We start from the raw sequence: 26,604 nt of genomic DNA, 5'->3' as shown, positions 1-26,604 counted from the left end.
TATTTTCTTTAGTTTGCAATAAGAAACACTCAAATGTTGAGTTTCCTCCTATTTTACCAAGAATCCTTCAATTTGTTATTCGTTTTGGAAAAAGTTGTAAGTTTTGTGTGTGTGTGTGTGTGTGTGAATTTTGCAACCTACTCACTACGCTTTGGAATTCCTTGCTTTCCACTTTAACCATCTTAATAATTGGATGCCAAATAATATAATTTTATTTGTATAGCTCAACAATGCACTCACGTGGGCAGATGAAAAATTTATGACAAAGTTTTCTTCCAAGGCGGGTAGGAGGAATTTCATCTTACCCATTCTATTAAATTGATGTATGCATGTGACTCGCGCTCTAAAGATAAATATCAGTATAATAGACTAGATTAGAGAAATTTCTTCCAATCCAATTTGGAAAAAAACTTTGTTTGAAAATAGATCAAAGTGCCCAACTTTGGTCCAAGTCAAGCACTCATTAATAGACAAACGAATCACCAAAAGTGCCAATTCTTAATGCTCATTTGGCAACCCCCATTAGAAAGAGAATCAGAGAAACTGGCTCTCTGCAGATTTTCTTCTATGGCTAACTGAGATCATCTGACGTCATTTGGGACAAATTGCTTAGGGAAAAAGTCATATCATTTTCTATGACCATCAGAAAATTTGTTGTAAACAACTTAGACATCTTCAGCAATTACCAAACAAATTTATTAAAGGTTAGTATCTTGCTCTATCCATGGTAAGAAGCAATTATAAGTTTTCCATAGGCAGTTGGTGCACCAATAATAGAAAATGAAAGTTCCATTAATTCTATATTGACATTGGGAAAATGATGTCTCACCAATTTATTGACATCGAGACATACCAAGAAGAAGGTGACATAAATTCATCAATCAATAAACAACAAAAGTATAAATGGACTTCTGTTGACCCCTTTTAATGCTATATCAAACAATTTGAAGCAGGATCACCTCCTTGCTGTTATTATTGTTTATTTAGTTTCCCAAATTTGCCAAGAACAATCTAACAACCCGATCACCTAACTCTCTTTTGAAAGATATTTAACTTATAAACAAGCATATATACACCATCATCATTACAATACCTTGATACCATCATCTGCTATGATTTCAGGGTTGGCGTCAAGGAGTGTAACTAGTGATCTGGTTTTCCTGTTCCGGACCCTGCCGGCTTCTTTCAACAACTCCGCTAACCTCCGCCTCTCATCAACCACATCAGGATTTGCTGTTCCAAGCTTCTCTTCTCTCATGCCAACAAGATATTCCAAAATTCCAATGGCATCATCCAGCCTGTGAAATCATAAGTTGGAAAGCACACAGATATCACAAACTATAGGCAAAGGGAACCAATGCTTAAATTAGTGTTTGATAACCAATAACAGGAAGCAGAAGGATAATATCTAAAGAATGGTACCTGCCCATTGCATCATAAGTGCCGGCAAGATTGCTATAGACCCCTAATGTGTCAGGGTGACATGGCCCAGATTCCTTTTCCAAAATACTCTTTGCTTCTTCAAAAAGATCTGCAGCCTCATTTATTGAGTAACGTTGCACACAGGCAAGTCCCATTTGGTTAAGAGCAATCCCAAACAGTGCAGATTTCTTCTCTCCAGTTGCCCGGAACTTTGAAATGGCACTTTCTAAGGTGTTGTAAGAGTCAGAGTAGTTCTCAATCATATAATACATGACACCCATCTGGGCCTCAATTCCAGCAATTGTGCTCTGTTGACCTGGGGCATTGCCATATATTTTCAAAGCCTTTTTAAGTAGCTTGAGTGCCTGCTCCAATTCATTCATAGATTGATAGATAGCAGAAACATCAATAAGACCACTTGCAATCTCTTCTGAGGGGATCCCAGGATTAGGCTTTTGATAGATTCGAAGAGCATTTTGACAATAAGATTTGGACTCCTTGAACTTTCCTATCTTGTGGTACAAGTCAGCTAAACGGACAAAAACTGAAGCAACAGTAGGGTGATTCTCTCCATTAGCTGACTTAAAGACTGTCAGTGCTTTCTGATAAGAAAAGATTGCCTCATCATACCGAGCCAAGGATAGATACGCGTCGCCAATGCTGCAATCAATCGAAGCCACATCTATTTCCTGGCCATTGGCTGCCATGGCCATGCTTGCTAAAACATAGTGCTCAAGAGCAGCTTCATAGTCTCCTTTTGCATCACAGATAAGTCCCATGAGCCTCCTATCTGCTGATTCTTCAAGAGAAGCAGGAGAACCATTCTCCTTGTGGATGTCAAGACCCATCTGACAAAGCTTCTGGGCCTCATCAAACTGCAATGCTTGAACATGGGCCTCAGCTACATAGCGACATGTCTCACCAAGTCTAGGGTCTGTTTCTCCCAATACCTGCCTTTGGATCTCCATACCTGCTGTATAAAACAGAATACAATTCTCAATCTGGCCTAGCATTGCATAAGTATCACCTAATTGCATGCACCCAGCAAACTTAGCTAGGGCATGATCTTGGCCATCTTCTATCACTGGAATGTCAATTGAGCGCTCAAGAGCAGGAATTGCCTCATTGTATTGGCCTAAGCTGCAGTATATTGCTGCCAAAACATGCAAACACATGACCAGCTCCAAGCTGGGCTTCTCTTGTGCACATTTCTCAAATGACTTCATTGCCCGAAGAGCCAATTCAAGAGCTCTCTGAGGATTTTCACCAGAAGAAATCATATCTCTAGCTTGTTTAAGCAAGAAGGGGCCAAGGTCTGGGTTATCAAGAGGATTATCAACTCCATTCTGAAATTTTGCTCCCAGCAAAGCCAAATTTCTCTGCCTTTTCATGGCAAAAACTGAATTCCCTTTTCTTGAATTCTTCTCATACCTCTTATCAATTGGAGGCCTCTCATGAGAAGATTTACTTCTAGGACTTAATTTTGCTGCTGCTCCAGAGTCCAAGTGCAAGCGGGAAAGCTGCTTCTTAGCTGACTTTTTACCAATAGACCCGTTTTCTTTCTCTGGAGTCAAGTCACCTCCATTACCCCTCTCCTTATTTTCTATGACCACCTCCTTTGTTACCTCAAATTCCTCATTATATCCAACAAGATGACGCAATTCTGAATCAATCCTCGATTCCCATCCATATGACACAAAGCTACCCCTCGAGGGTGACTGATCAGAGCTCTGCATCTCGCAGACATTGTGATACAGCTGATCGATAGACGTGTCAATCGCACCATCAATAGCCAGATCAATGGAGTCACTTTGAGGACTTTGTGGACTCAATGGACTTCTTGGAGAGCCTTGCTGGGTAAAGCTTTCCTTATATGGTGTGTAGCTTCCATTGTATTCGTCTACTGCAATATCCCCATTCAATGCATCCATAGCTAATCCAGGCATTGCACTAAGTATAAACTAATGAAATAAAACAAAACACAACAACAGTTATCAGATGGAAACAACAAACTAGCCCTATGCAGATAGATTGACAGAATGCATTACAAACTCGATGTCATACTAGGATTTTTCAAGAAACAATGAGTGCAAACTAAGAAAACAATGAAACATATAGTTGGCAATGGCATAACTCTGTCTCAAGTCTCCCATTTGTTCACATCACAAATTCTTCTTCCCAGACTCTTCCATTATATCCATAATCGAAACACCATAATATATGTTCAATCCGGTGCATGAAATGATTTCATAGAAAAGACCATAACATGAAACCCAGAAGAGAAATCAATTCAATGGCTTTAATGGGGTCTCTGCAAACTACAGAAGTACTTATAACTCAATGATCAAAAGAACCAAACACCAAAGAATAACACAGACATCAAACTCCAATAGCCAAAAGAACATTTAACATGAGAAAAACTACATAACTAAGTCAACCTTGGAAATAGAAGTCAATGTACTTATATCATCAATGCTTTCAAAAGAAACCCAGCAAAAAGACATAAACAATATAAAAGGGACATACCTTAAATGTTGTGCCCAGATAAACAAGGCCCAGAAGTTTTGACTCCCAAAATTCTCTGGGTGTTAATGCACAGAAAGATAGAAGAGAGGTATGGGGGGGTTGTTATGTATCTGAATGCTTATATATGACAGAAGAGTGAGGGCAAAATGGGTTTTCTCTAAATTTATGAGTTTTAACAGGTAATATATGTATTGGTGTGGGGTTGCATAGAGTTGGAATGTTGAAGCAATAAGGAAGGTGACCTCTCTCCCACCCCAACACCCCTCTCTGATTCAAACATATTAATAGAGAAATAACATAAAGGATAGAGTTTTCCTCCTAATTATATTCAAGGATTTCCTCAAATTTAGTCTTTAAAATTATTACGTGTCCCTTAAATATGTGAAATGCAAATTTTTTTTAATAATATTAATAGAGTTTGAGAAAATTCTATTAAAAAAATTATATTTATCGTAAGTTAATAAACCCATGACAATTTTATAGGCGATAAGAATTCTTTCAATTTAGTTGGGAGGAAGTCTTTATTAGTACATAAAAACTAATTAAAATTAAATGAAATTTTAATTAATCTTAATTTTGTTTGGCTGTGATTGTAGCAAGTTGGCGGGATTAACGGCTTTTCAACGCCAAAAGGACTTGGGGATATGTACAGCTGACAGGATTGCCCCCCTCGGGAATTTTGGAACTTCATTTTTTTAACTTTTTTTGCTTTACCACGTGGCAAAAGGAAATTTCAGCTTTATTTTGCTGTGATCTAATGATTGGAGGCCTTTGGGGGATTCCATGTGGGCCACATCCAGCCGTGCTGGGGCTGTTTGGGCCCATGTTTTCTTAATTTTAATCTCAAGTGGGCCCTGAACCAGACGGATATGTGGGCCCAAGCAAACACAACTGGCCCATCTCGCAAGTGCTTCTTTTGCTTTGATAAAGGTCAAGGGAAAGCGGGTTGATAAATCTTTCTTAGCAATTCAAGTATATTCTTGAAAATGTGTTAAAATATTAATTAGATAATTAAGCTTATTATTTTTTATTAGTTTAAATTTTTTAGAATAAGTAATGAATTAACAAAAAAATTATTATAATTTTGTGAGAATCATATAATATGTGACCATTTAAATATCGTTAAATTCATGTATGGTTTACAGACAGAAATGGTTGGATGTATTTTAAGTTATAAAATCTCGTTATATATTTAATTTTCATATATCAAAAATTAGTGTGGAAAAACTAATTATGGTATAAAAAATATCATTTCTTTTCTTATTTATCTCTCTTAGTTACCAACAAGTAAAAAGACATATGAGTATCGTAAACGGATGATAATTTAATAAATTGAGTTAGAAAATTTTCTTTCAATTCAATTTAGTGTAAAACTTTGTGTTAAACAGATTATCATGATTGCAACTTTTTGGGGGTGGACGGCTCTGAAACTAGCTTGATGCCATTATTATTATTATTATTATTTTGTAAGTTGATGCCATTATAAAATGCACTAATTTTTCGTTTAATAGAAGGGCATTGGGAAGCAGCTTGAGCTGACCGAAATGAATTATTGGATTTGGAACCCATATTATATGATATGATTGCAACTTTTTGAGGTTCAAAAAGTAGAAAACTTGGGAAATATCCAAACTACGAACATAAATCTTCTACTCTTATTAAATAATAGAGAAAGAATCCATGGAGGGTCATGAAACAAATTCCAGAAAAATAAAAAATTAAAATCCAGAGTTGAAGACAAAAAGACATGCCAAGGTTATTAATTTTTACAATTAATATTGTCATATATAATTTGGTTAGGACCCATCTCTGAGGAAACCCTAAGGATTAATATAGAATTGAAGCTTATGTTAACACAATTATTCAGAAAACCTGTCTCTGAAAGATAAAATATGAAAAAAAAAAAAAAAAAAAAACCAATTGATTATACTTGGAATTTATGGTGCGCGCTTAATTAATTTTTCTTGCATAATAGTGATGATCAGTAGGTGACCGACTAATTCCATGATAGGGAATCTAATTAAAATTGATTATACACCAACCAACAATTAAGCTTCAAATATGCCTAATTAACTGCTCTTCAACAGCAACAAGAGAAGACACCACCCACCGGAATTGAAGATAGAAACCGATATGAAAAAGATATATAATATATTATATTAATTTTATTGTTTATATGCAGCTAGTGCTTATTAATAAACTGCTAAACTATGGATGGGCTATTTTTCTTAACTTTATTCTGCTAATTTTTTTTTTTATCCAAGCTCTTTTGGATGAACGACAATGTAGTGAAGTTTAGATAAATTAAAGGTAAATTCTGAAAATTCCACATGCACTCTGGTTGTTTGCTACCTAATATTGGAATGTTGCAGCATATTGTTAAATCACCGGTACTTATTCCAAAAGCTTAACTTTATAGAAATAGATAAATTTAATCATTTAATTAATATTTTTACACTCATTGACGTGTGGGCTCAAACTTCATTTTAATAGATGAGGTCCAACACGTGAAATATTTAATTAAAATTAATAAGAGGTAAATAACGGAGTTAAGGTTCGAACTCAGGACTAAACTTAACCGACCTTAAACTTTTGGAATAATTAGTGATTTAACACGTATTGTTTATATGATCTTGACCGAACTCCTAACTAGCCAACACTAGATTAATTTCTAAGATTTTATTATGTTAGATTATATATAGTTATACCAGGGAGGCACTAGCTAGTATTTTATGTGGGGGAAAAACTTAAATAAAAAAATAAAATAAAAAAATTAGCCATATATATAAACTAAGTTTCATTTTGTATTTGATAGTGGCAGTTGAGTGGTTGGTTTTTATATTAGCCATAATGTGCAAAGACAAAAATTCAAAATTGAAGGTTTGTTAAAACAGCTGACGGCATGCTGAAGAGTAACAATCCGAACTGCCTGCAAGAAAAGGAAAGTTTATTAGCGTAAGAGTTTGACAAAGCGAACTAACAGGAAATAGCTCGAATGCTTAAGTCAACATAATTTATGAAGACAGTCATAAAGATATGCAAGATATCGTTTAAAAAAGGAGACAAAAGTCCTATTTTTACTTGGTGTGCGTTCAAACATTTTGTATAGCCGATTTGCCGTGACCGCCAAGTCATGTAGCTAGCTAGCCTGCCCTCATTGGAGGGTTTCCTGTTGATGCATTCCTAAGTCTCGTGATTCCTGCAAAGAATCACTTCATGCTGTGATCAGCATGCTAAAGGAGAGGATATGGTACGGTGCTCTGCAGTTGGGCTCGGGTCGAATGGTTAATGGATCAGATACGGGGCCATTGAGGCCCAACAAAGGTCGATAGAGTTTTAAAATGGCTGTGGAGTCACAGATCGATCAACAACCTAAAAACCTAATTCTGGCGTTGGTTGTTAGAAAAAGGCTGTCTGGAGTTGGAGCCGAAGGAGACGTCGCATGGGGTCTGTACGCGCTTGTGGTTGCATTGAGAGTGGAAGATTTTGAGTGGCACATGCATGAGAAGGTGTGTGGCGGCCGGCGTCTGTGGCTGAGATTTATCAAACAAATAGGTCAACAGCTTTTTTTGAATACCTAGACACAATACAAGATGGCCTCATGATCGGCACATGCATGAGAAGGAGTGTGGCGGCGTCTGTGGCTGAGATTTATCAAGCAAATAGGTCAACAGCTTTTTGAGGGTGATGGTGTCATCATTGGCTGAATAAAAGTTGAATACGTAGACACAATACAAGATGGCCTCATGATCAGGTGCTTGTGGCCAATAGCAAAAGAAAATTAGAAAAAGCTAGCTCCCTATATCATGATACTATTAAAGAGGAATCCAGATGAAAATAAAAAAAATAAAAAAATAAAGCTAAAATAGATAGGCAAATGATATTTATTCATACATTGTTTACGCACTCATATTTGATGTGGAATCCATACGTGTGAGATGGGTCTCACATTCATGAATCCTAAATCAAATATGAGTTTGTGCATAATATATGTACAAATAATACATCTCGAAAAGATAATACTGTATAGGCCAGGTCCATTTGATGTATAGACATCCTAAAGTTTAAAATTAATCAAACCATCCTTAAAAGGTTAGGATTTATCATAATTAATATCATTAGTCAAGTGAGCTGGCAGTTTTGGGTATCGTATCATTTTTGAAGCCACCGTCTTTTAAATTTCATCCTAATGTGTTTTTTTTAAAAAAGTTTATCGCAGTGTTAATTGAACCGCGCATAGTATATATAGTTAAACGAGCCATTTCTACCTGTTGTACTTGAATCATTCTCACAATATATCTCTTCCATAGTTGTGTGTCCCTATCAGTGATGTGAATCATTCCCCCTAGACTTCCCCTCCATTTTTGTTTTTTTGTTTGGGTGAGTTGCCAGACCCTAGCACTTGCTGTTGGAATTTAGAGAAAGGGGATAAAGTTATGATTGAGAGAGGAGAATCATCTTTTTGCATTTATTATTAATATTCTTTCCGATGCAAAAGAAAAATAATGATAAAAGCTCCATGTAGGCATTGGTCAGAGAAGCATCGTTTTATCTTTTTCAAAGGGTATATATATGTTTCTTTTGGGTTTTGACTTTTGGTGGTCTAGAAAACACGTTGACATATATGTATCACATCGTCAAAGGAACAATGACCATATATATATATATATCATGACTCTATGACGTCGATGGCCGGCCATCTGATATCACCCATGCATGCATGATTTGGATGGAAGGATCGATCGGAATCAAATAGAGGCTAACCTCCATCTTCTCTCCCTTGATAGAACATCGATCATCAGAATCATCTCCTCAGCCGAAGTCAACTCAATCTAAAACTCTTGATGATAGGACCCAGTCGCCAGAAACAAGTCCACCTCCAAAACAAAAACTGTATGATTAATTATGTCAGCTGTGTTTTATGAACTTTATGAGAAAGTTTGTTAATAATCTTATTAGTTTTCAGCTAAATTATCGGGTACTATTCAATGATATTCAATTGTCTTGCTTAATATCTAGCTAGTGCCTGAAAATCCAATTCGAATTTGATGAGTTTTAGAGATAGCAATAGTACTAGCTGGTCGACTATTATGATTTTGTTGACAATGATGAAGAATGATGACTAGCAACGAAAGAGATCGAATATAACGATGAGCATGAATGATTGCAATTATCAGTTCGAGCTAGGTGGGTTTTACAAATAAAGTCAACGCAGGCATGCACACATTGAGGTTAATTTTGGCATTTTGTGTTTGATGATACTGTAAATCACACAATTGAGCCCAGGTTGCGAGATAAGTTTAATCATTTAATCAATAATATTTTATTGAAATGGAATAAATGAAGTAGATAGGGTTTGAACTCAGGACCTCTGCTCATGATACCATGTTAAATTAACACTTGTTTTAAAAGCTTAAGGTAATAGGAAGAGATAAATTTAATCATTTAATTAATACTTTAACAAGTAAAAAGGCTTGCCGAATGTGTTGGCCGAAGATGTATGCTTAAGTTAGTGAGAGATTTTGAGAAAAGGGAAAAGCTCATAATGAGAAGTGTCCAGATGGGTGAAAATGATCATACACGAAGGGTTTCCCCCTGCAAGGCTCAAGCCACGTGTCACTCGGTCACCGGCCAAGTTCATGTTTAGCATGACACTTGGTTGATGTCCTTTAATGGGATATACGTCTGTGACATGTGATAGTGGCGTAGTATCCGGCCCTGCTTTTTATGCTCGCTATTGAGTTTCAGGTAGTGTCAAACACTCATTGGCTACATTATGGTCGTTATGTTATTTTTTACTGGATTTGACGTCCTCCACCTTAGTCCAATTTGGGTTAATATTGGTACATCAGCCTTGTGAGCTTGATAATTAATTTTGTAAGACATGCACTGAAATTTCAACATCTACTATGCACCTATCTTTCTTTCTTTCTTTTTTTTTTTTTTTTTTTTTTTTAACACCAAAAACTACCTCAACATAATAATTTAATTTGGATTAGAAATTGAGATGTCATGGTAGGAAGTGGTTCAGAATTTAGAATTTAGAATTTAGAATTTTATCGGCGTATAGTCTCTTGGCCCTATTAATAATTAAGCAAACCAATTAGTATTGAAGTTGATTGTAGGTTTAATTAAGGGCTTTGGTTTGTGTTTTGCTTCTGTGCACATAGGACATGCACATGCTGCTGGAATTGCCACGCGTTCTCAATTATTGAAAAGGTACCTCTAACTTGCATTCCGTTCACAAATTAAGAACACAAGCCTAACTCTTAATTAAGTTCCAAGTTTTTATCAGTCTCATAACACAAGGTAGAATTAATATTGATTAACTAAAAGCAGTCATTTTTTTTCTTCCTCTTTGGATGAATTTATATACGGATCTGTTTTTGCACACGAATTAATTAGCTAGCCTTGATAATATTAGACCAAGAAGAATGGATTCTTGGATCCTCTTTCGTTCAATTAGGTACAGGCACCGGCCCCGTCCCTCTAGATCTCCCTATCCTAACCCCAATCCTCAACCCACTGCCTTTTCTTCCTCACCAACGACCCAAGTGGCTGAATAATTACATATGTGGACGGTTTTTCTTTTGACCGTTTTGATATTCAAAGAGTCAAATCTTGTCTTTACTTTTCAAACTGTTTGTACGTACGTGGAGATCTATAGAGATCTAGAGAGAGAGAGAGAGAGAGAGAGAGCTTTGCTGGTAACAAAAGAATGTTATATATAGATGACCCTTAATTAGCATAATCATATATATATATATATATATATATAACGTGGAATATAAAGCGGAATAATAAATAAATAGACACAAAGAATTACGTGGTTTGATTTATGACCTACGTCCACAGCTATATTTTGCTATTTTTTTTTTCTTCTTTTTGAGTGATGTTTATAATATAAGAAGCTCGTATTTATAGGAGAATTAGGACTATGTAATAAATTTCAACTGTAGCTAGGTCACAGTCTTCAACTGTAACTAGATAATAGTCTTCAACTGTAATTAGGTCATAATATTTACCCGTCATATATAGTCTTCAAATAATATTAATTTTTTTTTTTTCGTATTCATATTTCTACTAATTAAGGAGAACCCCATCACTCTTGTATCCTATTTTTTTCGTATTCATATCCTAATTTTTTTCTCAAGATGCATGAGATATCAAATTGATCTCACTTGTAGACTCATCAGTCATGTGTGTGTGTATATATATATAAAGTAATAATTCACTATCACCTAAATATACAACTTTTCATCACCTTGCCTATATATGTGGCAAGGTAGTCCCTCACCTTAATTTATTTTTAAAAAATAAAAAAATTCAAAAAACAATGAATGACTACCTTGCCACATAAGTAAGGTGGTAAAAAGTTATATCTTTAGGTGGTATTGAATCATTACTCATATATAAATACACGCATCGATCGCTCTCGTATGGAAGGCACGCACTTAATTGTGGCAGCTAGCTTTGAATCTTGGTTTGACATTCGAAAAATAGAGACGTCAATGTGAGGGATGGTCACGGCAGCATGCATGATTGAATATCGATGCATATATGTTAGTGGACCAGAATCATCAATATAATGTTCTCTTTTGTATTCAACTTTTATTATGGGTATCCTCAAAGCAGGAAGGACGACGAATCTGTTGGGGGCCCCTTCACAGCCAAAAGAAAGTCTTAATTTGCTGACATTCCCCATCATGTTTCTAAAGTCTCACACCCACAGAGATCGAGATGATGAGAAAAGATAGAGGGAGTGACGGTATATGCTATAGGATGCTACCAGACAAACCCAAGATAAGCCATGATCATGATTTCCCAGCTTCAAAAACCTTATCTTGATCACGTGCGTGCCCTCCATACGTACGCCCCGATCTGCCGAAAGTATATATGGAAGATTACCCTTAGTCCTTCTTCATAATCCCCATTAACTTTTCACAACTTGCATGCAGCATCACTAGCTATATACAGTCCATTAATTACCTTGAAATTTTAAAAAATACTCATATATGAATCTTTTAAACCTTAATTTCACAGGCTCTGGTTAAAAAACCTTATCTTCACCTCCATACGCCTCTGCCGAAAGTATGGAAGACTAACCTTGATTAGTCCTTCTTGATAATCCCCATGAACTTTTCAGAACATACTACTTTTTTATCCTATCATGATAAGCTGAAAGATGATAAATTAAATATCGTTTATATATATAATCAACAATTACGTACGCTTTAGGGTTCCTAGCTTGTCTGTGATATCATATATATAGCTGCACAGGAAAAGCAACAAACATAGCGATCTTTGACTAGAAAATCCGATCCGAATAAAAGGTGAAATATAAGGTTCGTTGCATTGATATTTTACCCATCGATACTTAATTTGTTTGTTTGTGATTCACTATTCAAACAACTTTCAGTATTCCATGTCAATATATACTCAGAAGTGTACGTCAAATAGTCTAGCTTGCCAATCAATGTATTAGACTTTCCAAACGCCAAAAAAACGGTGCATATATGTATGAAACCCTGATGCCAGTTTGGTCAGAGATGGTGATCGATCGATCAACATATATAGGGCTACGTTTGCACAGAACAGCAACTTGTATATATAAGCCTGCAAATAATCTAGTGCTATTTATTAATTCTAATGATGCCTGAATAGTGCTAGAGACCATATACAACTGGCCAGAGAAGTAAAAGAGATAACCAAAAACTAGCAAAGGTTTAGCATTACTAGATAGAGAGTTAACATCTCTATCACTTTGTACGAGCTGAAATGCTTCTGTCTTTCATGAACATATATAAAAAAGAAATATTCTCCAATGTGACTGGTATATATCGTTTCGTTCCATAATGCATGTGCACAACTTCTTGTTATTCACTCCGCAGAGAGTTCTTCTCCAATAAAAATAAATCGAATAAGTCATGCTCCGTAGAAATTCCGATCCAGTGCAGAACTCATCTGAGGAGAAACTATATAGTACTGTTAGTATACTCCTGTTGTTACATTAATATTAGGGAAAACTTCATTTATCTCTCATAATCTGCAATTATATCTTTAAACTTTAAAAAGTGTAAATTTAGTGCAATTATATCCATCTTTTAATTTTTTTCAATTTCAACCCCCAGTTAAAATTTTTTGTTAAATCCTAACAGATTGGTGTCAAAATTCTTAAATTACCCCTCATTATTTTTAGGGAAAAAAAAAAAGAGAGAAAAAATTACAAGAATTTAAGCATCGGTTAGAATTTAATGGAATTTACAAAAATATCTATGCCTAAATCTTTGATTTTTTTTTTTTTTTTTTTTTAAAAAAAAAAGGAAAAAATAGTGGTATTTTTGAAATTTTGAAAGGATTTAACGGATTGGTGAAATTAAAAAAAAAAAAAAATTGAAAAAATGATACACTAAATTGACATTTTTTGAAGTTAAATGGTATGATTTTAGAAGCAATGAAAGATCACGAGTAGTAAGTGAAATTTTTCCTTAATATTATCATATTTATGCCGAAATATTTTCATAATACGCAAACGTATTATGGTTATTAATAATCTTTATTCACTATCATATTAGCTGTTGTATATATTCTAGATATTATTTCTTGACTCTGTATTTAGTGTTACTTCCTCTTTATTTTTACAGGCCATTCAACTATATATAAATAAGTCATTCTATTATACAATTACAAAATAAAAGCTTCCTTTCTACAATTCTTTAGCTTGTAGGCGTCTTAGATGCAAAGAGAGAGCAGAATCGGGTATATAGCCATGCAGACAAATATTCAGGATGAACGGTAGGCCCCAATTAAGCATTTGGGATTACTACGAATGTTCAATGATAATACAACACCTTCTGTAGAGAAAGAAAACTCCAAAACTCGGCCAACGTTAAAGTCCTTTAAGGGATAATTCTTACACTCAACTTGGAGCCACTTCTCTTCCCCTTTCTACTATTATAAATACCTTCCCTTCCCTACCTTCTTCCTCAACTCCTCCTTCCCTACCTTCTTCCTCAAGTCATCTTAGTCTTCATCTTCTTTATAAACACCTTCTTCTTCTTCTTTTTTGCAACTATCATGGACTCATCAGAAACTCAAAGGTTCTATCTCTCTCCCTCTCTCTCTCTCTCTCTCTCTCTCTCTCTCTCTCTCTCTCTCTCTCTCTCTCTCTCTCTCTCTCTCAATCTCTCTAAGATGATATAGTTTTTCATATACAAATATTTAAATGCATGATTCTAAACAGGAACAAGTGTGCAGCATGCTTCAGACAGTTCAACAAAATGGAGCACCTAGTGGAGCACATGAGGATCTCATATCATTCGGTTCATGAACCTATTTGTGGAATCTGTAAGAAACACTGCAGATCTTTTGAATCTCTAAGGGAGCATGTTATCGGTAAATTAACTGCAATTTATCTAGCTCAGCCACAAGTTATAATTCCAATATCTTGATTGATCCGTTAAAGATATATAAATTGTGAGACATGCATATATAAACTATAATTTTGCTTCTTTCAATTCAGGACCATTGCCAAAACAAGAATGCAAAAATGCTTTCAGCACCCGAGGATGCAAATTCTGCTTAGCTATCCTTAATAGCCCTGATGCTCGCAGGAGTCACCAAGAAAGATGCCAATTCTCGGGCATAAATGCTGTACTAATCCTGATCAGCTACAACTAATTACTTACTATTTTTCTCCATTTTCTTTTTCTTTTTCCAATGATTGATCAATGTATCTTTTAATGCATATGCTAATGCTATTACTGGTTCTAGGGGATACTTGCTCGCTTGGCTAACTTGGGCATTCGCGACAATTTGAGTACTAATGATAATGGTGGAGCAAGAGGACCGCAAGTAGTTGCACTCGCTTGCAAAATGGTTGGTGGTGGCAGTGATGGCTCCCTAGATCTTTGTGGAAGGGTCTGCCTGATTGATGAATCTGAGAACATCATTTTCCATGCTTATGTCAAGCCAACAATTCCGGTCACAAACTATAGGTTAGATATTTATATATGCGTGTACATAAAGTACCTTTGGTGATTTTATTGAACAAAAGAAAAAAAAAATTGGTGATCGATTTTTGAACTATATATGAGTGATGCACTAAATTAATTAACTCTTGTGAAACTTATATATAGGTATGAAACAACAGGCATTCGACCAGAATACTTGAGGGATGCAATGCCACTCAAGCAAGTGCAAAGGAAGATTCAAGACTTCCTTTGCAATGGGGAACCAATGTGGAAAATTAGACCTAAAGGCGGCAAAGCCAGGATTCTTGTGGGTCACGGTTTAGATCATGACCTTAACTGTTTGCAGCTTGAATATCCAGCAACTAGGATCAGGTAAATCCCTTTAAGGAACATTAAGAGGGGAAAAAAAATAAAGTAAAAGAATAACAACAAATTAATTAAAAGCGCGCGACTATATATATATATATATATATGTTATCGCCTGAAAAATAAAAAAATAAAAACAAAAAAAATCGCCTACCTTTTGGTCGATCTCTTGGATTAAAGAGATCATTGATTTGAATCTATTGCGACAAAACATGATGAGAATATTACTGATTTTCAAATGTATACTAAATAATTGTGACTGCAGGGATACTGCAAAATATCCTCCATTGATGAAAACAAGCAAGCTCAGCAACTCGCTCAAGTATTTAACACAAGCATATCTTGGGTGTGTACCCTACTAGCTAGCAATTTTTTCTCCTTGCCTTTTGTCTCGATTATCAAAGGAAAATGCTTGAACTACGTACTATAACTTTTACTACAAATTGTAGTATCGGTAGCGGCGTTCATTATCAAAGGTGCATCTTATTAATTAGCACAGTGAATACGTACAGGTATGACATTCAAATTGGTATACAAGACCCTTTCGAGGATTGTGTGGCGACAATGAAGCTATACACGAGGATGAGATCCCAAGTTCATAAAATAGAGGAGTTTCCGATGGCTTCTGACCCACAAAACCGGAACAACTTTGCATCGTGGAGGCAAAGCGAGCTTGAAAGGATGAGCCCAGAACAAATGTTGCAAATCTCAAGGTCAGATTACTACTGTTGGTGCTTGGACTCCATGCAGGGATAATGCTTGAATATAGAGAGGCCAATTTACTCCAAGGCTGGACAAATATATATAACAGCTGATGAAGGATCGGACATGCTACGGCCTCTAATAATGCTTTATGACTAGAAATAATTACAATAAAATGGGAGTGTTATATATATGTCGTTTCCAAAAGGTGTTACGTACTTATGCTTGTAGTACTATGTAAACCAAACTTATGTAATTGTATGCTTGCAGCTGCGCGCTTAAATAATCTAGCTATATATATTTGGAAGTCATTCACCAATTTACGTTTCCATTTTCTTGGTCTTAATTAACTTAATTTTGCTTTTGCTTTGTAACTTTATTCAACAAGCAGATTAATTAAGATACTATATATCGTGATTCGTCAAACTCCATTTATTAATCGATCAGCAAACAGTGAAAGGAATTAAGTGAGACTTCATGTGCATTAATTGAAATTGTGAATGATCCTATGTGAATTGACATTAACCTGCAGCCATGCAGCAAAGTTCTAGGACCAGTTCGTTTTTCATCTGTCTTACGCCAACAGAGAGATATTGGAGGAATTTTAGTGTTCTTCGATCGATCTGTTTGTGTTTTTGTGTTTTTCTCTTTTGATCAGGATGAAAAAAAAAACATTATCTTTAAACAAAAGTGACATACTATGACATAAATGTTAAAATATTATTTAAATAATTAAATTTACATTTTTTTAATAGCTTAAGCTTCGGGTAGATATGATAATTAATTTAACTTAGTATCGAAGTAAAGTTTTGAATTTTAACTTTTTCTTTATAATTTACCTTTTATTTTAATTAAATATTTTTCGACCTAAATAAAGTTAAAAGGCCTCTTATAGCCAAATTATTTGTTGTTATCTCCTTAGGTTCCTGCAAGCTAAGGGGCATTAATTGAATGTGCTCCAATACGAATTATGCAGAAACTTTGGAAGAAAAAAATTCAAAAATTAAGCCCTAAAGACCGGGTTGTGCTCCAATACAAAAATTATAGACTTTTTTGTCACTTAAGCCCTCACCAAAAAAAAATAATAATAAAATAATAATAATAAATTGCAGTCGAACACGACCTCCCAAGACTGCTGAATTAATTTCATATACATTAAAGCTTTGCAGTCTAGATTAGGGCTAAGCAAATCCCCGCAATACCCGCCCCATACAACACAAAAATTGCACCCATGGTGCAGGCCGCGGGGCTAGATTTGGGCCCCCCGCACAGTGCGGGGCGGGTTGCGGGGGGAGGCCTTAAAAATTTTGAGGTCCCCGCCCCGCCCCACATATTTAAAATAAAAATAAAAATAAAACCTAAGTTACAATTACAAACTTACAAGTTTACAACTTACCTAACCCTAGGTCTTCAGTCTTCGACTCTTCACGTCTTCAGCGGCTCAGCCTCTTCATCATCGCACGACAGTGACGATACAACCCTGAACGACTAAACCCACAATCACAGCGCTGCACCCTACAATGCCCACGCCCATCGCCCACAGCGCCGCACGGCCCGCACCCCACGCCCACAGTACGTTCTCTACTTCTCTCGGTCTCTTCTTTTCTTCTTTCCTTCTTCTATTCTTCTATTTATCTTGTATTTAGCTTCTATTTAGCAAGACAGGTACGTCATATGTGTGAATTTGTGTTCTTACCCCCATGGTTTGACAATTTGATGTTATGTTATGAAAGGTGGAGTTTGGGGTTCTAGGGTTTCAAATAATGGCTAGAAGTTTTAGATTCAGAATAATAGGCGTTGTTTGGTTGGGATTTAGACGATAGTGACAAATTATTCAGAGAACCATTGCAAAAAATGTATTATTTCATACCCGCAGATCCCCACCTCGTTCATCCCCGCCCCATACCCACTCTCCTCGCACGGTTGCAGGGAGTTTTTCACAGGGTGCGGGGTAAAAAAAAAGCCCATCCCATCCCCCCCCACCCTTCGCCCCATGCTCGGCTCTAGTCTAGATTACACATAGCTTCATGCAATCCAGTAAATTGATTAATCATGAAACTAAGCAGATCAGTCTAAATAAACTGTCATATCATTATATTTCAATATATATCAAATGAAAGCATGGTAGCGTTGGAAATCTATTAATTAAAGGCCACAATTTTGTATTTTGCGAAAAATTAAATTAAATTCCAATGTTTACTAGCTAGGTCGTCAACAGAAGTCTAAAACTCTGTTACAAGAATAACAAATCCAGTAGTATTTTATTTATATTCCAAGAATGAGTTGTACTTGATCCATTGTCGTGTGGGACAAGTAGGGAGAGGTTTTCTTTGAATAACCAATACCACATTTGAGCCTCCCCTTCTAAGTGGTAAGCCACCAGAAGCAATTCATCTGCCTCTTTTGATTGTTGAAGTTCGAAGATTTGCTCTACCCTGCAAACCCAACTTGTGGGATCTTCTGCTCCATTGTATTTAGGGAAATCTAGTTTGGCCAACTTAGGTAAGGCTGAACTGAATGATCCACAGTGGTGGTTTCTGTCATGGGTCTTGCTAGTAAAATTCACCCCTGTCTGGTTACTCCCTTTAGACATGATACTATCTACCATGGTTGTGCGCTCCTCCATCATCCTTGTTTACTCATCAAATCTCTTGACCAACCCTTCCATCATAATCATGAGACCGGCAAATTGTTTTTCAATCAAATCCACCTGTGGATCAGCCATCAAACAACTTGGATCTAATACCAAATTGTTACAAGAATTCATAACAGATCGAGTAATGCGCCCCTCAACCAGAAAAGAAGCTGGATTCAGCTTCTTATTCCAACCTATTTTGCTAATCGAATGAATTAGCGGTAGAAAATTAGAGGATCCTAGGCCTCCAAACACTAGGTTTGAGAATTAATTTTGCATGCCTTGATTCACCCCAAACAAGGGTTTAAATATGATTACAAATCAGATCTAGGTCAAATACCCATAGGATTTGTAATACTAATACTACCTAAATTAAGAGAATCTCTCCTTAATTACTTGTCCCATACAGCAATGGAGTGGAATACTCCTTATTGCCATATTATTCTACTAACCGACAATGGAGTATAACTCCTTATTGCAATATAAATAAAATATGAAGAACTTCACTTATAACCCCTGATCTTTTATCATTTTTGAAATAAGGCACCCAAATTTTAAAAAGTGTCAATTTAGGGTATCAATATTTCAATTTTTTCAATTTCAACCATCCGTTAAAATTTTCTGTTAAATCCTATCAAAATTTAAAAAAATATCACTCTTTTTTTTTTTAAGGAAAAAAAAAATTGCAATGATTTAGGTGTTGATCATAATTTAATTGAATTTGCAAAAATATTCTTGCCTGAATCTTTGAAATTTTTTTATAATTTTTTTTAAAAACAAAACACATGGGTATTTTTAAAATTTTGATAGGATTTAACGAAAAATTTTAACGAATGATTGAAATTGGAAAAAATTGAAAGATAGATATACTAAATTAACACTTTTAAAGTTTGGGTACCTTATTTCAAAAGTGATGAAAGATCAGGTGTTATAAGTAATTTTTTCCCAATAAAATGTACTACTAATTGAACTTGCTATATATTCTCGTAACGTACAATCTAATTCAGACATCTTGAGCAACCTTCGCTCGAGCGAGATTGCGATTAACTACGGGACAAAAACTTCACACACTCTCGCAATGTTTGCACGAGCGCAAAGTTTGCGATTATTTTTAGGAAGGCTAGTTTAATAAAAAAATTTCAAGACCGCATCCCTATCTTCTATTTAAGCATAATCTTGCCTGCTTGGCCGTCAGATTTGTTATAAATGTTTTCTTCAGCTTTATCAATAAGAATACTCTAAAGAATTTATGTTCTTCAGTTTTCCATTAATAATTCCTAAAAAATTATAAGCTTTGTAGAAGAACTGTAAATTCTAATGTTTACAATTAAGCTGTGCTTTTCCCAACGTTACGCCGCATCAGTTGATCCTAGAAGCACCCAGGCTTTTAGCTTTGACCAATTACAATGGACCACGTTCGGGTGCCAACTGCCAAGAAACGCTTTCAGAATTTGGCCGCGAAAAGCAAGGGCAATGTGGAAGGCGCTGTCGTTCTTGGGCACTTCTCTTAGCCTTTAGGTTTGGCTTTTTTTTATTTTATTTTTTATTTATTTATGGAACTTTGAAAATTATTAGATGCGCTGTAGTGGGGCCGTATATTCTTTTATGTCACGGTGGGCCAGATTCAAATTAAAAACAAAGGTACTGTTTGGTACGTATTGTTGTGTTAAGGTTTTTTTTTTTTTTTTTTTTTTTTTTTTTTAGTAATAAGAAGCAGTAATTGATGTAATATAAAGTAGAATTTTTTTTATTAGAATAATAAAAAAAAATTATTGATGTAATATTAAAAAAAAAAAAATTAGAATGTTTTAAAGTAAATTATTTTTTAGAAAAATAAAAATAAAGTAGAGAAATTATATGTTACTTGCCGAACAAAGCCAAAAAGTATTCTTATGATGCAAATTTGACTTTGGTTCTCTTCAAATCACGTGCGATGAATCTATTTATCTTGTTTATAGTTTTGAATTTTTTTTTATAGAAAAATGAAAAAAAAATATTTTGTAATAGGTTTTTTTGTTTGAATAATAGTAAAAAGTGATTGATGTAATATAAAAAAATAAAAAATTAAAAGTAAAAATGTTTTGATGTTGTGTTTTTTAGAAAAGTATAATTATACCCTTAAATCACTTAACGGAAAATTTTCATTTGTGGGTTATTGGGAAGAAGGAGATGGATCAGATTTACACGAATCAGGATCGTCTACAATTATCTACTCAAAGTATAGAGAATTCAGGTAAGTGATTGTAAGAGACTATTTATAGAACTTACCTAACCAAATAAAAATTAGACTATCTAACTACTTACTCGGTTATCTGCTTAAATTCTTTACACTTATACTCTGTTTGTTTCAAAGATATTCTAAGTAATTCATTTTATGCCGAAATAACCAGAGCATTAGAATAAATAATTATAGACGGTTGATCCGATTCACAAGTACGGGTGGTGGGTGGTTAGATATATGACTCATATATAGCCACGTACGCTAACTTTGGTAATATGGAAGTGAGAGGAAGAGGAACTTTGAGAAGTGAACAAGTGTCAATACGTAGTGAATAGTGTCGATACATAATTGAAGTCTAGACACAAAAATATTCACGTAGACAGTACTCTTTCCCGGTGAGATTCATTGAGTAATCCCATGAGGCCATGATATGAGAAATGTTCATTGCTCCTTTTAAGAGTCCGTTTGGTCTTACAATTTATGCACGTGTACAAGTTTCTCATATGCTTTAGCCAGAGGAATATATATGATTTTATTAGGCTAGTTTATAAGAATTAATTACAAATTAATTTGTAGTTAATTTATGTCCAGTTAAAAGTGTGTTTTTAAATAAAATTGTAGAAAGTATTCAAAGTAGTGGGATTTTTTTTTTTTTTTTTTTTTTTTTTTTTTTTTTTTTTTGTTTTTAGAAATGATACATATACCTTCAAGTGTTTACTTTCTAATGTAGCAATAAAAGTTACAATTGGATCTTTAACGGGTTCATTTATATATTTCACATCAACAGTGATTTTCACTGCGACACTTGAAAGTATATGTAACAATATTTCTTTTTTCTTTTTTCTTTATATGTGTGTGTGTTATGTAGGGATATTGTTGTTATTTTTTAATTTTTTTTTGCCAAATTTAATGGAAAATCCTATAAAATAGGGCTAAGTAGTTGGGGGCGAGGGGGGTAATTAGTAATTTTCTGAAGTATGAGAGGGACGTTGTAACTTGGCAAAAAGTGATTATTATTATTATTATTATTATTATTATTTAAGAAAAATACACATACCCCTCGAACTATTAGAAAATTTGCAATATCCCTCTTCCCATATTTTCAATTGATGCAATATCCCTTCCAAACTACAAGAAATTTGCAATGTAACCCTTTTGTCTACACAAAAAAGACAAAAATACCATTAAAATTAAAATTCGTAAAAAAAACAAACATCCTTATAATAATTAAAAAAAAAAAAAAAACCAAAACAAAAATATGGTGCACCAGTTTCTATCTAATTTTTTAATTTTTTTCTAAATATTTTTTAAACTGATGTTTTTGTCATTTCAGGTAGAGAGGAAGGGTACATTACAATTTTTAGTAATTTGGGAGAGGAACATTAATGCTTCAATTGAATATTTGAAAAGAACATTGCAAATCGAGTAATTTTAAGGAGTGGGTGTACTTTCTTTATCTTTTTTATTTTTTTATATTTTTTTTAGCCTTGTCATCCGTCTACCAATAACATCCAATTTATACCTACTCATATTGATAGCATGAAAGACCCAAATGCTCAAGAACAGAAGACCCAATAATGTCGTATAGCTCACGTAGCTGCTTCTTCATTTTGGGGTCTGATCGAAGCCCCCCTTTTGGATGACAAAAGAATAGAATAAGGGAATGCGTATGGCCTGCGGACTGCTGCTCCTCTGGAATCGTGTCATTCAAACCCTCATTTGCTCTTTTTTCGATCTGTTTGCTTATTACGACAAAATTGTGATAAGCGGAACCTCTTTGTTAGGATTTATGTTTGCTAATTTGATAGGCTAAGTTACAATTCAAATATCTTGTTAACCCTCGTTCCCTGATCGTTTGAACGAGCTACATCAAAGAATGAGTATTGAGACACTCGGACAAGTTACTTACGATAACTTTTAGACATACTTTGTAAGTTGTTTCATTAAAGAAAAAATTAATGAAGTTCAAGTTTACTCTCGAGAAGATTGGTCGCAAGTCTCGGTTGGAGAATGTTCGAACGAGATGAAGATCGCAATCAGGCAGAGAAGCTCGTTCAGATCATGTCCGAAACGAGGCGAAAATCAGAGAAGCTCGTTTGGAAGCTTAGTGGGAGCATTTTTGAAAGCCTTCATGAGGAATCAGTCAAACCCTAACTACGTCGGAACGGATCAACTTACTCATCCGAACTTAACCATATAAATTTACCTTTTCAATGTCTTAATTGCATTGCAACACTAAGTATTTTCCCAAAATCTATAGACCTGGAGGCTATTACTTTGTAAGCTAAGAGAGATCTTTCGCGTACCTATGCTTTCAATTATCAATCTCTCTTAGAATTGTTAAAAATCACACAAGTTCTTAAACCTTCAAGTCACCGAAGTTCCACATTGCATAGGAAACCAAATAGAAGATTGGCGATAATTCTTGAGCTATTAAGGTAGAAGACAAACAGTTCATTTGTTGGGTACAAGTCACTTTTTTACTGCAAAAGTTTTGTGAGTATAATCTTGTATAGTGAATTGGTTTCTTGAGTTTGACTATTTTACCTTTAATGAGTTCTTTAAAGATTTTTTACTTGATCACCAAAATTATTGTGCGATAACTTTATTGCTTTGATTAATTTGGTAATTGATTGTGCGGTTGCAATTAATATTTTAATTTATTAGGTCTGCTAGAAAACACCTATTCGTCTCCTCTAAGTGTTGTTTGGGGTCGTAGGGCGAATTTCACTCTTACACGAACATGCATGTTAGAATTTGGCACTAGCAGTGGAAGCTAGCCTATTCACATAAACGATAATCTTAAACGAGTTAGACAATAAGATTTCACATAGTTCATACAACAATAGTAAATCCATCCCACTTATGTCTGGTTTCAGTAAAATGCACTTTGTTAGGCACTTAGGCCAAAACAAACATCATATGTGAGATTTACATTCTTCTTGTTCCTTTTCTCTTAACAAAATCCAAAACAAAACAAGCAACCAGGATAACAGAAACTACAGTTGGGAACTTGGGAAACAAGCCAAACCCCTTTATTACAAGCCCTAATCCATAGACAAGGATATATTATTTACATATATTTCTGAAATCCATTTTTTTGCCCTCACGGGATCGGATACACGACCACTTTACCAGTAGCTCTGTTAGTGTCAAGATAGGAAAATGCTTCAACAGTCTTAGAAAATGGGAATGGGCCTTTGGGGTCGATCACCGGCTTCACCTTCCCACTCTCCAAGTAGGGTTTCAGTTTCTCTAAGATGGAGCCATTAGAAGTGAGCACAAATATGGATGCTGGTGGAGTTACAGGATGCACTATTGTCACAGCTTGCCCGCCTTCTTTCACAGCCTTCACTGCCCTATCACTCTGCCCTGTGATACTCCAAAAATAGATTGGCAGGTGACAAATTATTACTTTAGAACTACATCTACATGTCTAAAAATCATTAGTATTTGGAAGCAATAATTAATGAAGTCAGAATCTTACCAACAGCATCATATACTACATCAAATTTCTCTGGAAGTTCTTCAAAGTTCTCCTTGGTATAATCAATAGCCAAATCGGCTCCCAAACTCTTCAGCAGCTCCAGTTTTGCAGTGCTTGCAGTAGCTGCTACCTTGGATGCACCAAAAACATGCTTTGCTAGCTGCCTCAGACAGAAATTACAAGATATATAACAGATATCAGATCTGAATTAGAGTGCTTTTAGGCTAGAAACTTTAATTAAAAAACTAATGATGATTGATGAAATGAAGGGTTGCAATACATGTTCGCGTGTCAACTTCGGATAGTGTTAAGGAATGGGTATAAGACTATGTAGGCCAACTGGCTAACCATAATTTGAAATCATTCAATTAAACGAATAAAACCCCTTAACTTCAACTCACTAATTTCATGCTGGATTCATGAGTCGTGTAAAAAATTATCATTCTTAAATGTCGTGCGTTAAATTCAGGTCATGTTGAGAAGAGGCATGAGTATAACATTATATATATAAGTCAACTCTAATTCAATCCATTTAATTAAATGAGTAAAAGGTACCCCTCAATCCTAATTCAATAATTTCGTGTAGAGTTTGTGTCGGATTTTCAATGTGTGACTTGCAATAATGAAGAAAATACAAATTTTGCGTAAGGTTGACATGAGAGCATTCCAGCATATAATATGAAAGAGAGTGAAGATATACCTGAATAACTTGGGTTCCAACACCACCAGCACCTCCCAAAACAAGGATGGATTTACCAGCAGAGAATCCAGTTCGCTCAAGGCCTTCGAAGGCAGTCTCAATAGCAAGGGGAAGGCTAGCAGCTTCAGCAAAACTTAAATTCTTGGGTTTAAGAGCCAGTACCTTCTCTTCCACAGCAGTGTACTCGGCTAAAGAGCCAAATCTTTTTGGGTGGTCTAAAGCCTTCTCATTGATATCCCCATATACTTCATCTCCTTCCTTGAAATTCTTCACTTGGCTTCCCACTTTCACCACCACACCAGTAACATCATAGCCCGGAACAGTCTATATATATAACACACAAATCAGGCTGATTATGAAACAAATTCATGAAGTAATTAACTTCTGCAAAACCATCTAGTATGCAAGCTGGTCTAAAATTCAGACAGAAGTTTTAAAAAACAGTAAAAAAAATCGAATCATAATAGAGACACTGTTGGCATGCAACAGTATCGCTCTGCGTAGACGGCTCTTACAGTATGCCTTACGGAATGCGATTTCAAATACCATAAAAGGCTTTTGGTTTCACTGGACGACAATTAATTTTACAGATTAGATGCCAAACGCCCTATCCAACAGAAACGACCAATTAATAGATAAGCATGTTTACTTCATCCAATTAAATCCGTGGAATACCATGTAAATATTATCAGATCTCAAGCAGAAAAACGTTGATCAAGAATTAATCTTCATAAAATGAGCGGGAACAGTACTTATAATATACGTTTGCAACATAAAATTAAATCTTGTGAAGGGAAAGAAATTAAACACAAAGAACCCCAAAGAAAGTTGTGAAGAAATTCTTACTGGTAAAGGAGAGTCAGTGGCCTTGAAGAAGCCACGCATCCTCTTAGAATCAACAGGATTGAGGGATGCAGCAACAACCTTGATCAGCACTTGGTCTTCCTTGACTTGTGGGACGGCCACATTTGAGTCCAGTTTCAAAACATCAACAGCGCTTCCATATTCAGAGTAGACCCAAGCCTTATTGTGAGAGGGAATCGGAGCAGTTGAAGGGGCTGCCATTGATGGGTGTAGAAGACGTACACTTGCCGGGCTAGCTATTGGGAACGGACGTACAAGGAGAGAGAGGAAGCTAGAGAAGAGAACAAGTGTCAATATGTATTGGTTATTAATTAATTGTGTTTCTACTGATCTGGACAGAAAAATATGCACCTAGACACTCTTTCCCTATCAGATTCATTGATCGGTAAAGTGTAAGTAAGCCCATGATATAGGAAATGTTCAATTTACATGTTAATATTAAAAGTGCATTTTTAAATAAAATTGTAGGAGTTATTAGAGTGCATTTGAAAAAAAAATAAATAAATAAATTACACTTTTTCAAACGGTAGGTAAAAGTGTATTTTTAAAGAGAAATGTTATTTCATATTTTTTTTTTATATTAAGTTAGGGTTAAAATATATTTTGTATTTAAAGAGAAAAATACACTTTATTTCATATAAAGTGTATTTTTAAAGAGAAATGATATTAATTTTTTTAATGTCTAAAAGAATTAGTTGGAGCCATTAT

The 26,604-nt window shown here is 35.1% G+C and overlaps 3 protein-coding genes across 3 annotated transcripts; 1 reads left to right on the top strand and 2 right to left on the bottom strand.

Annotated features, from left to right (window-relative positions):
* Nucleotides 1-803: 803 nt before the first annotated feature.
* LOC133859839 (protein KINESIN LIGHT CHAIN-RELATED 2) lies at nucleotides 804-4,130 on the bottom strand. Its single transcript, XM_062295384.1, has 3 exons — nucleotides 3,949-4,130; nucleotides 1,423-3,383; nucleotides 804-1,298 (listed from the first exon to the last, which is right to left on the bottom strand). Exons 2-3 carry the CDS (start codon nucleotides 3,366-3,368, stop codon nucleotides 1,085-1,087), a joined length of 2,160 nt encoding a protein of 719 aa, XP_062151368.1. The 5' UTR covers nucleotides 3,369-3,383; nucleotides 3,949-4,130; the 3' UTR covers nucleotides 804-1,084.
* Nucleotides 4,131-13,930: 9,800 nt separating this feature from the next.
* On the top strand, nucleotides 13,931-16,300 carry LOC133861666 (RNA exonuclease 4-like). The gene is made up of 7 exons (XM_062297450.1): nucleotides 13,931-14,048; nucleotides 14,192-14,343; nucleotides 14,471-14,601; nucleotides 14,722-14,945; nucleotides 15,087-15,293; nucleotides 15,553-15,633; nucleotides 15,800-16,300. Exons 1-7 carry the CDS (start codon nucleotides 14,026-14,028, stop codon nucleotides 16,041-16,043), a joined length of 1,062 nt encoding a protein of 353 aa, XP_062153434.1. The 5' UTR covers nucleotides 13,931-14,025; the 3' UTR covers nucleotides 16,044-16,300.
* Nucleotides 16,301-23,642: 7,342 nt separating this feature from the next.
* Nucleotides 23,643-26,190, bottom strand: LOC133859838 (2-methylene-furan-3-one reductase-like). The gene is made up of 4 exons (XM_062295383.1): nucleotides 25,879-26,190; nucleotides 25,033-25,356; nucleotides 24,333-24,492; nucleotides 23,643-24,217 (listed from the first exon to the last, which is right to left on the bottom strand). Exons 1-4 carry the CDS (start codon nucleotides 26,095-26,097, stop codon nucleotides 23,952-23,954), a joined length of 969 nt encoding a protein of 322 aa, XP_062151367.1. The 5' UTR covers nucleotides 26,098-26,190; the 3' UTR covers nucleotides 23,643-23,951.
* Nucleotides 26,191-26,604: the final 414 nt, after the last annotated feature.

This window comes from Alnus glutinosa, chromosome 2, assembly GCF_958979055.1.
Source record: "Alnus glutinosa chromosome 2, dhAlnGlut1.1, whole genome shotgun sequence".
Taxonomy (NCBI): domain Eukaryota; kingdom Viridiplantae; phylum Streptophyta; class Magnoliopsida; order Fagales; family Betulaceae; genus Alnus; species Alnus glutinosa.
Note: the sequence above shows the minus strand (reverse complement) of the source record. Positions and strands in the feature narration are given on the sequence as shown.

Coding starts and splice junctions, on each gene's coding strand:
- LOC133861666 (XM_062297450.1), top strand. CDS start 14,026: ATGGACTCATCAGAAACTCAAAG. Junction 14,602..14,721: donor AATTCTCGGGCATAAATGCT/GTACTAATCCTG, acceptor TACTGGTTCTAG/GGGATACTTGCTCGCTTGGC. Junction 15,634..15,799: donor TTAACACAAGCATATCTTGG/GTGTGTACCCTA, acceptor GAATACGTACAG/GTATGACATTCAAATTGGTA.
- LOC133859839 (XM_062295384.1), bottom strand. CDS start 3,368: ATGCCTGGATTAGCTATGGATGCATTGAATGGGGATATTGCAGTAGAC. Junction 1,299..1,422: donor ACTTATGATGCAATGGGCAG/GTACCATTCTTT, acceptor ATGATTTCACAG/GCTGGATGATGCCATTGGAA.
- LOC133859838 (XM_062295383.1), bottom strand. CDS start 26,097: ATGGCAGCCCCTTCAACTGCTCCGATTCCCTCTCACAATAAGGCTTGG. Junction 24,493..25,032: donor TTGGAACCCAAGTTATTCAG/GTATATCTTCAC, acceptor TGTCTGAGGCAG/CTAGCAAAGCATGTTTTTGG. Junction 24,218..24,332: donor TGTAGTATATGATGCTGTTG/GTAAGATTCTGA, acceptor GGAGTATCACAG/GGCAGAGTGATAGGGCAGTG.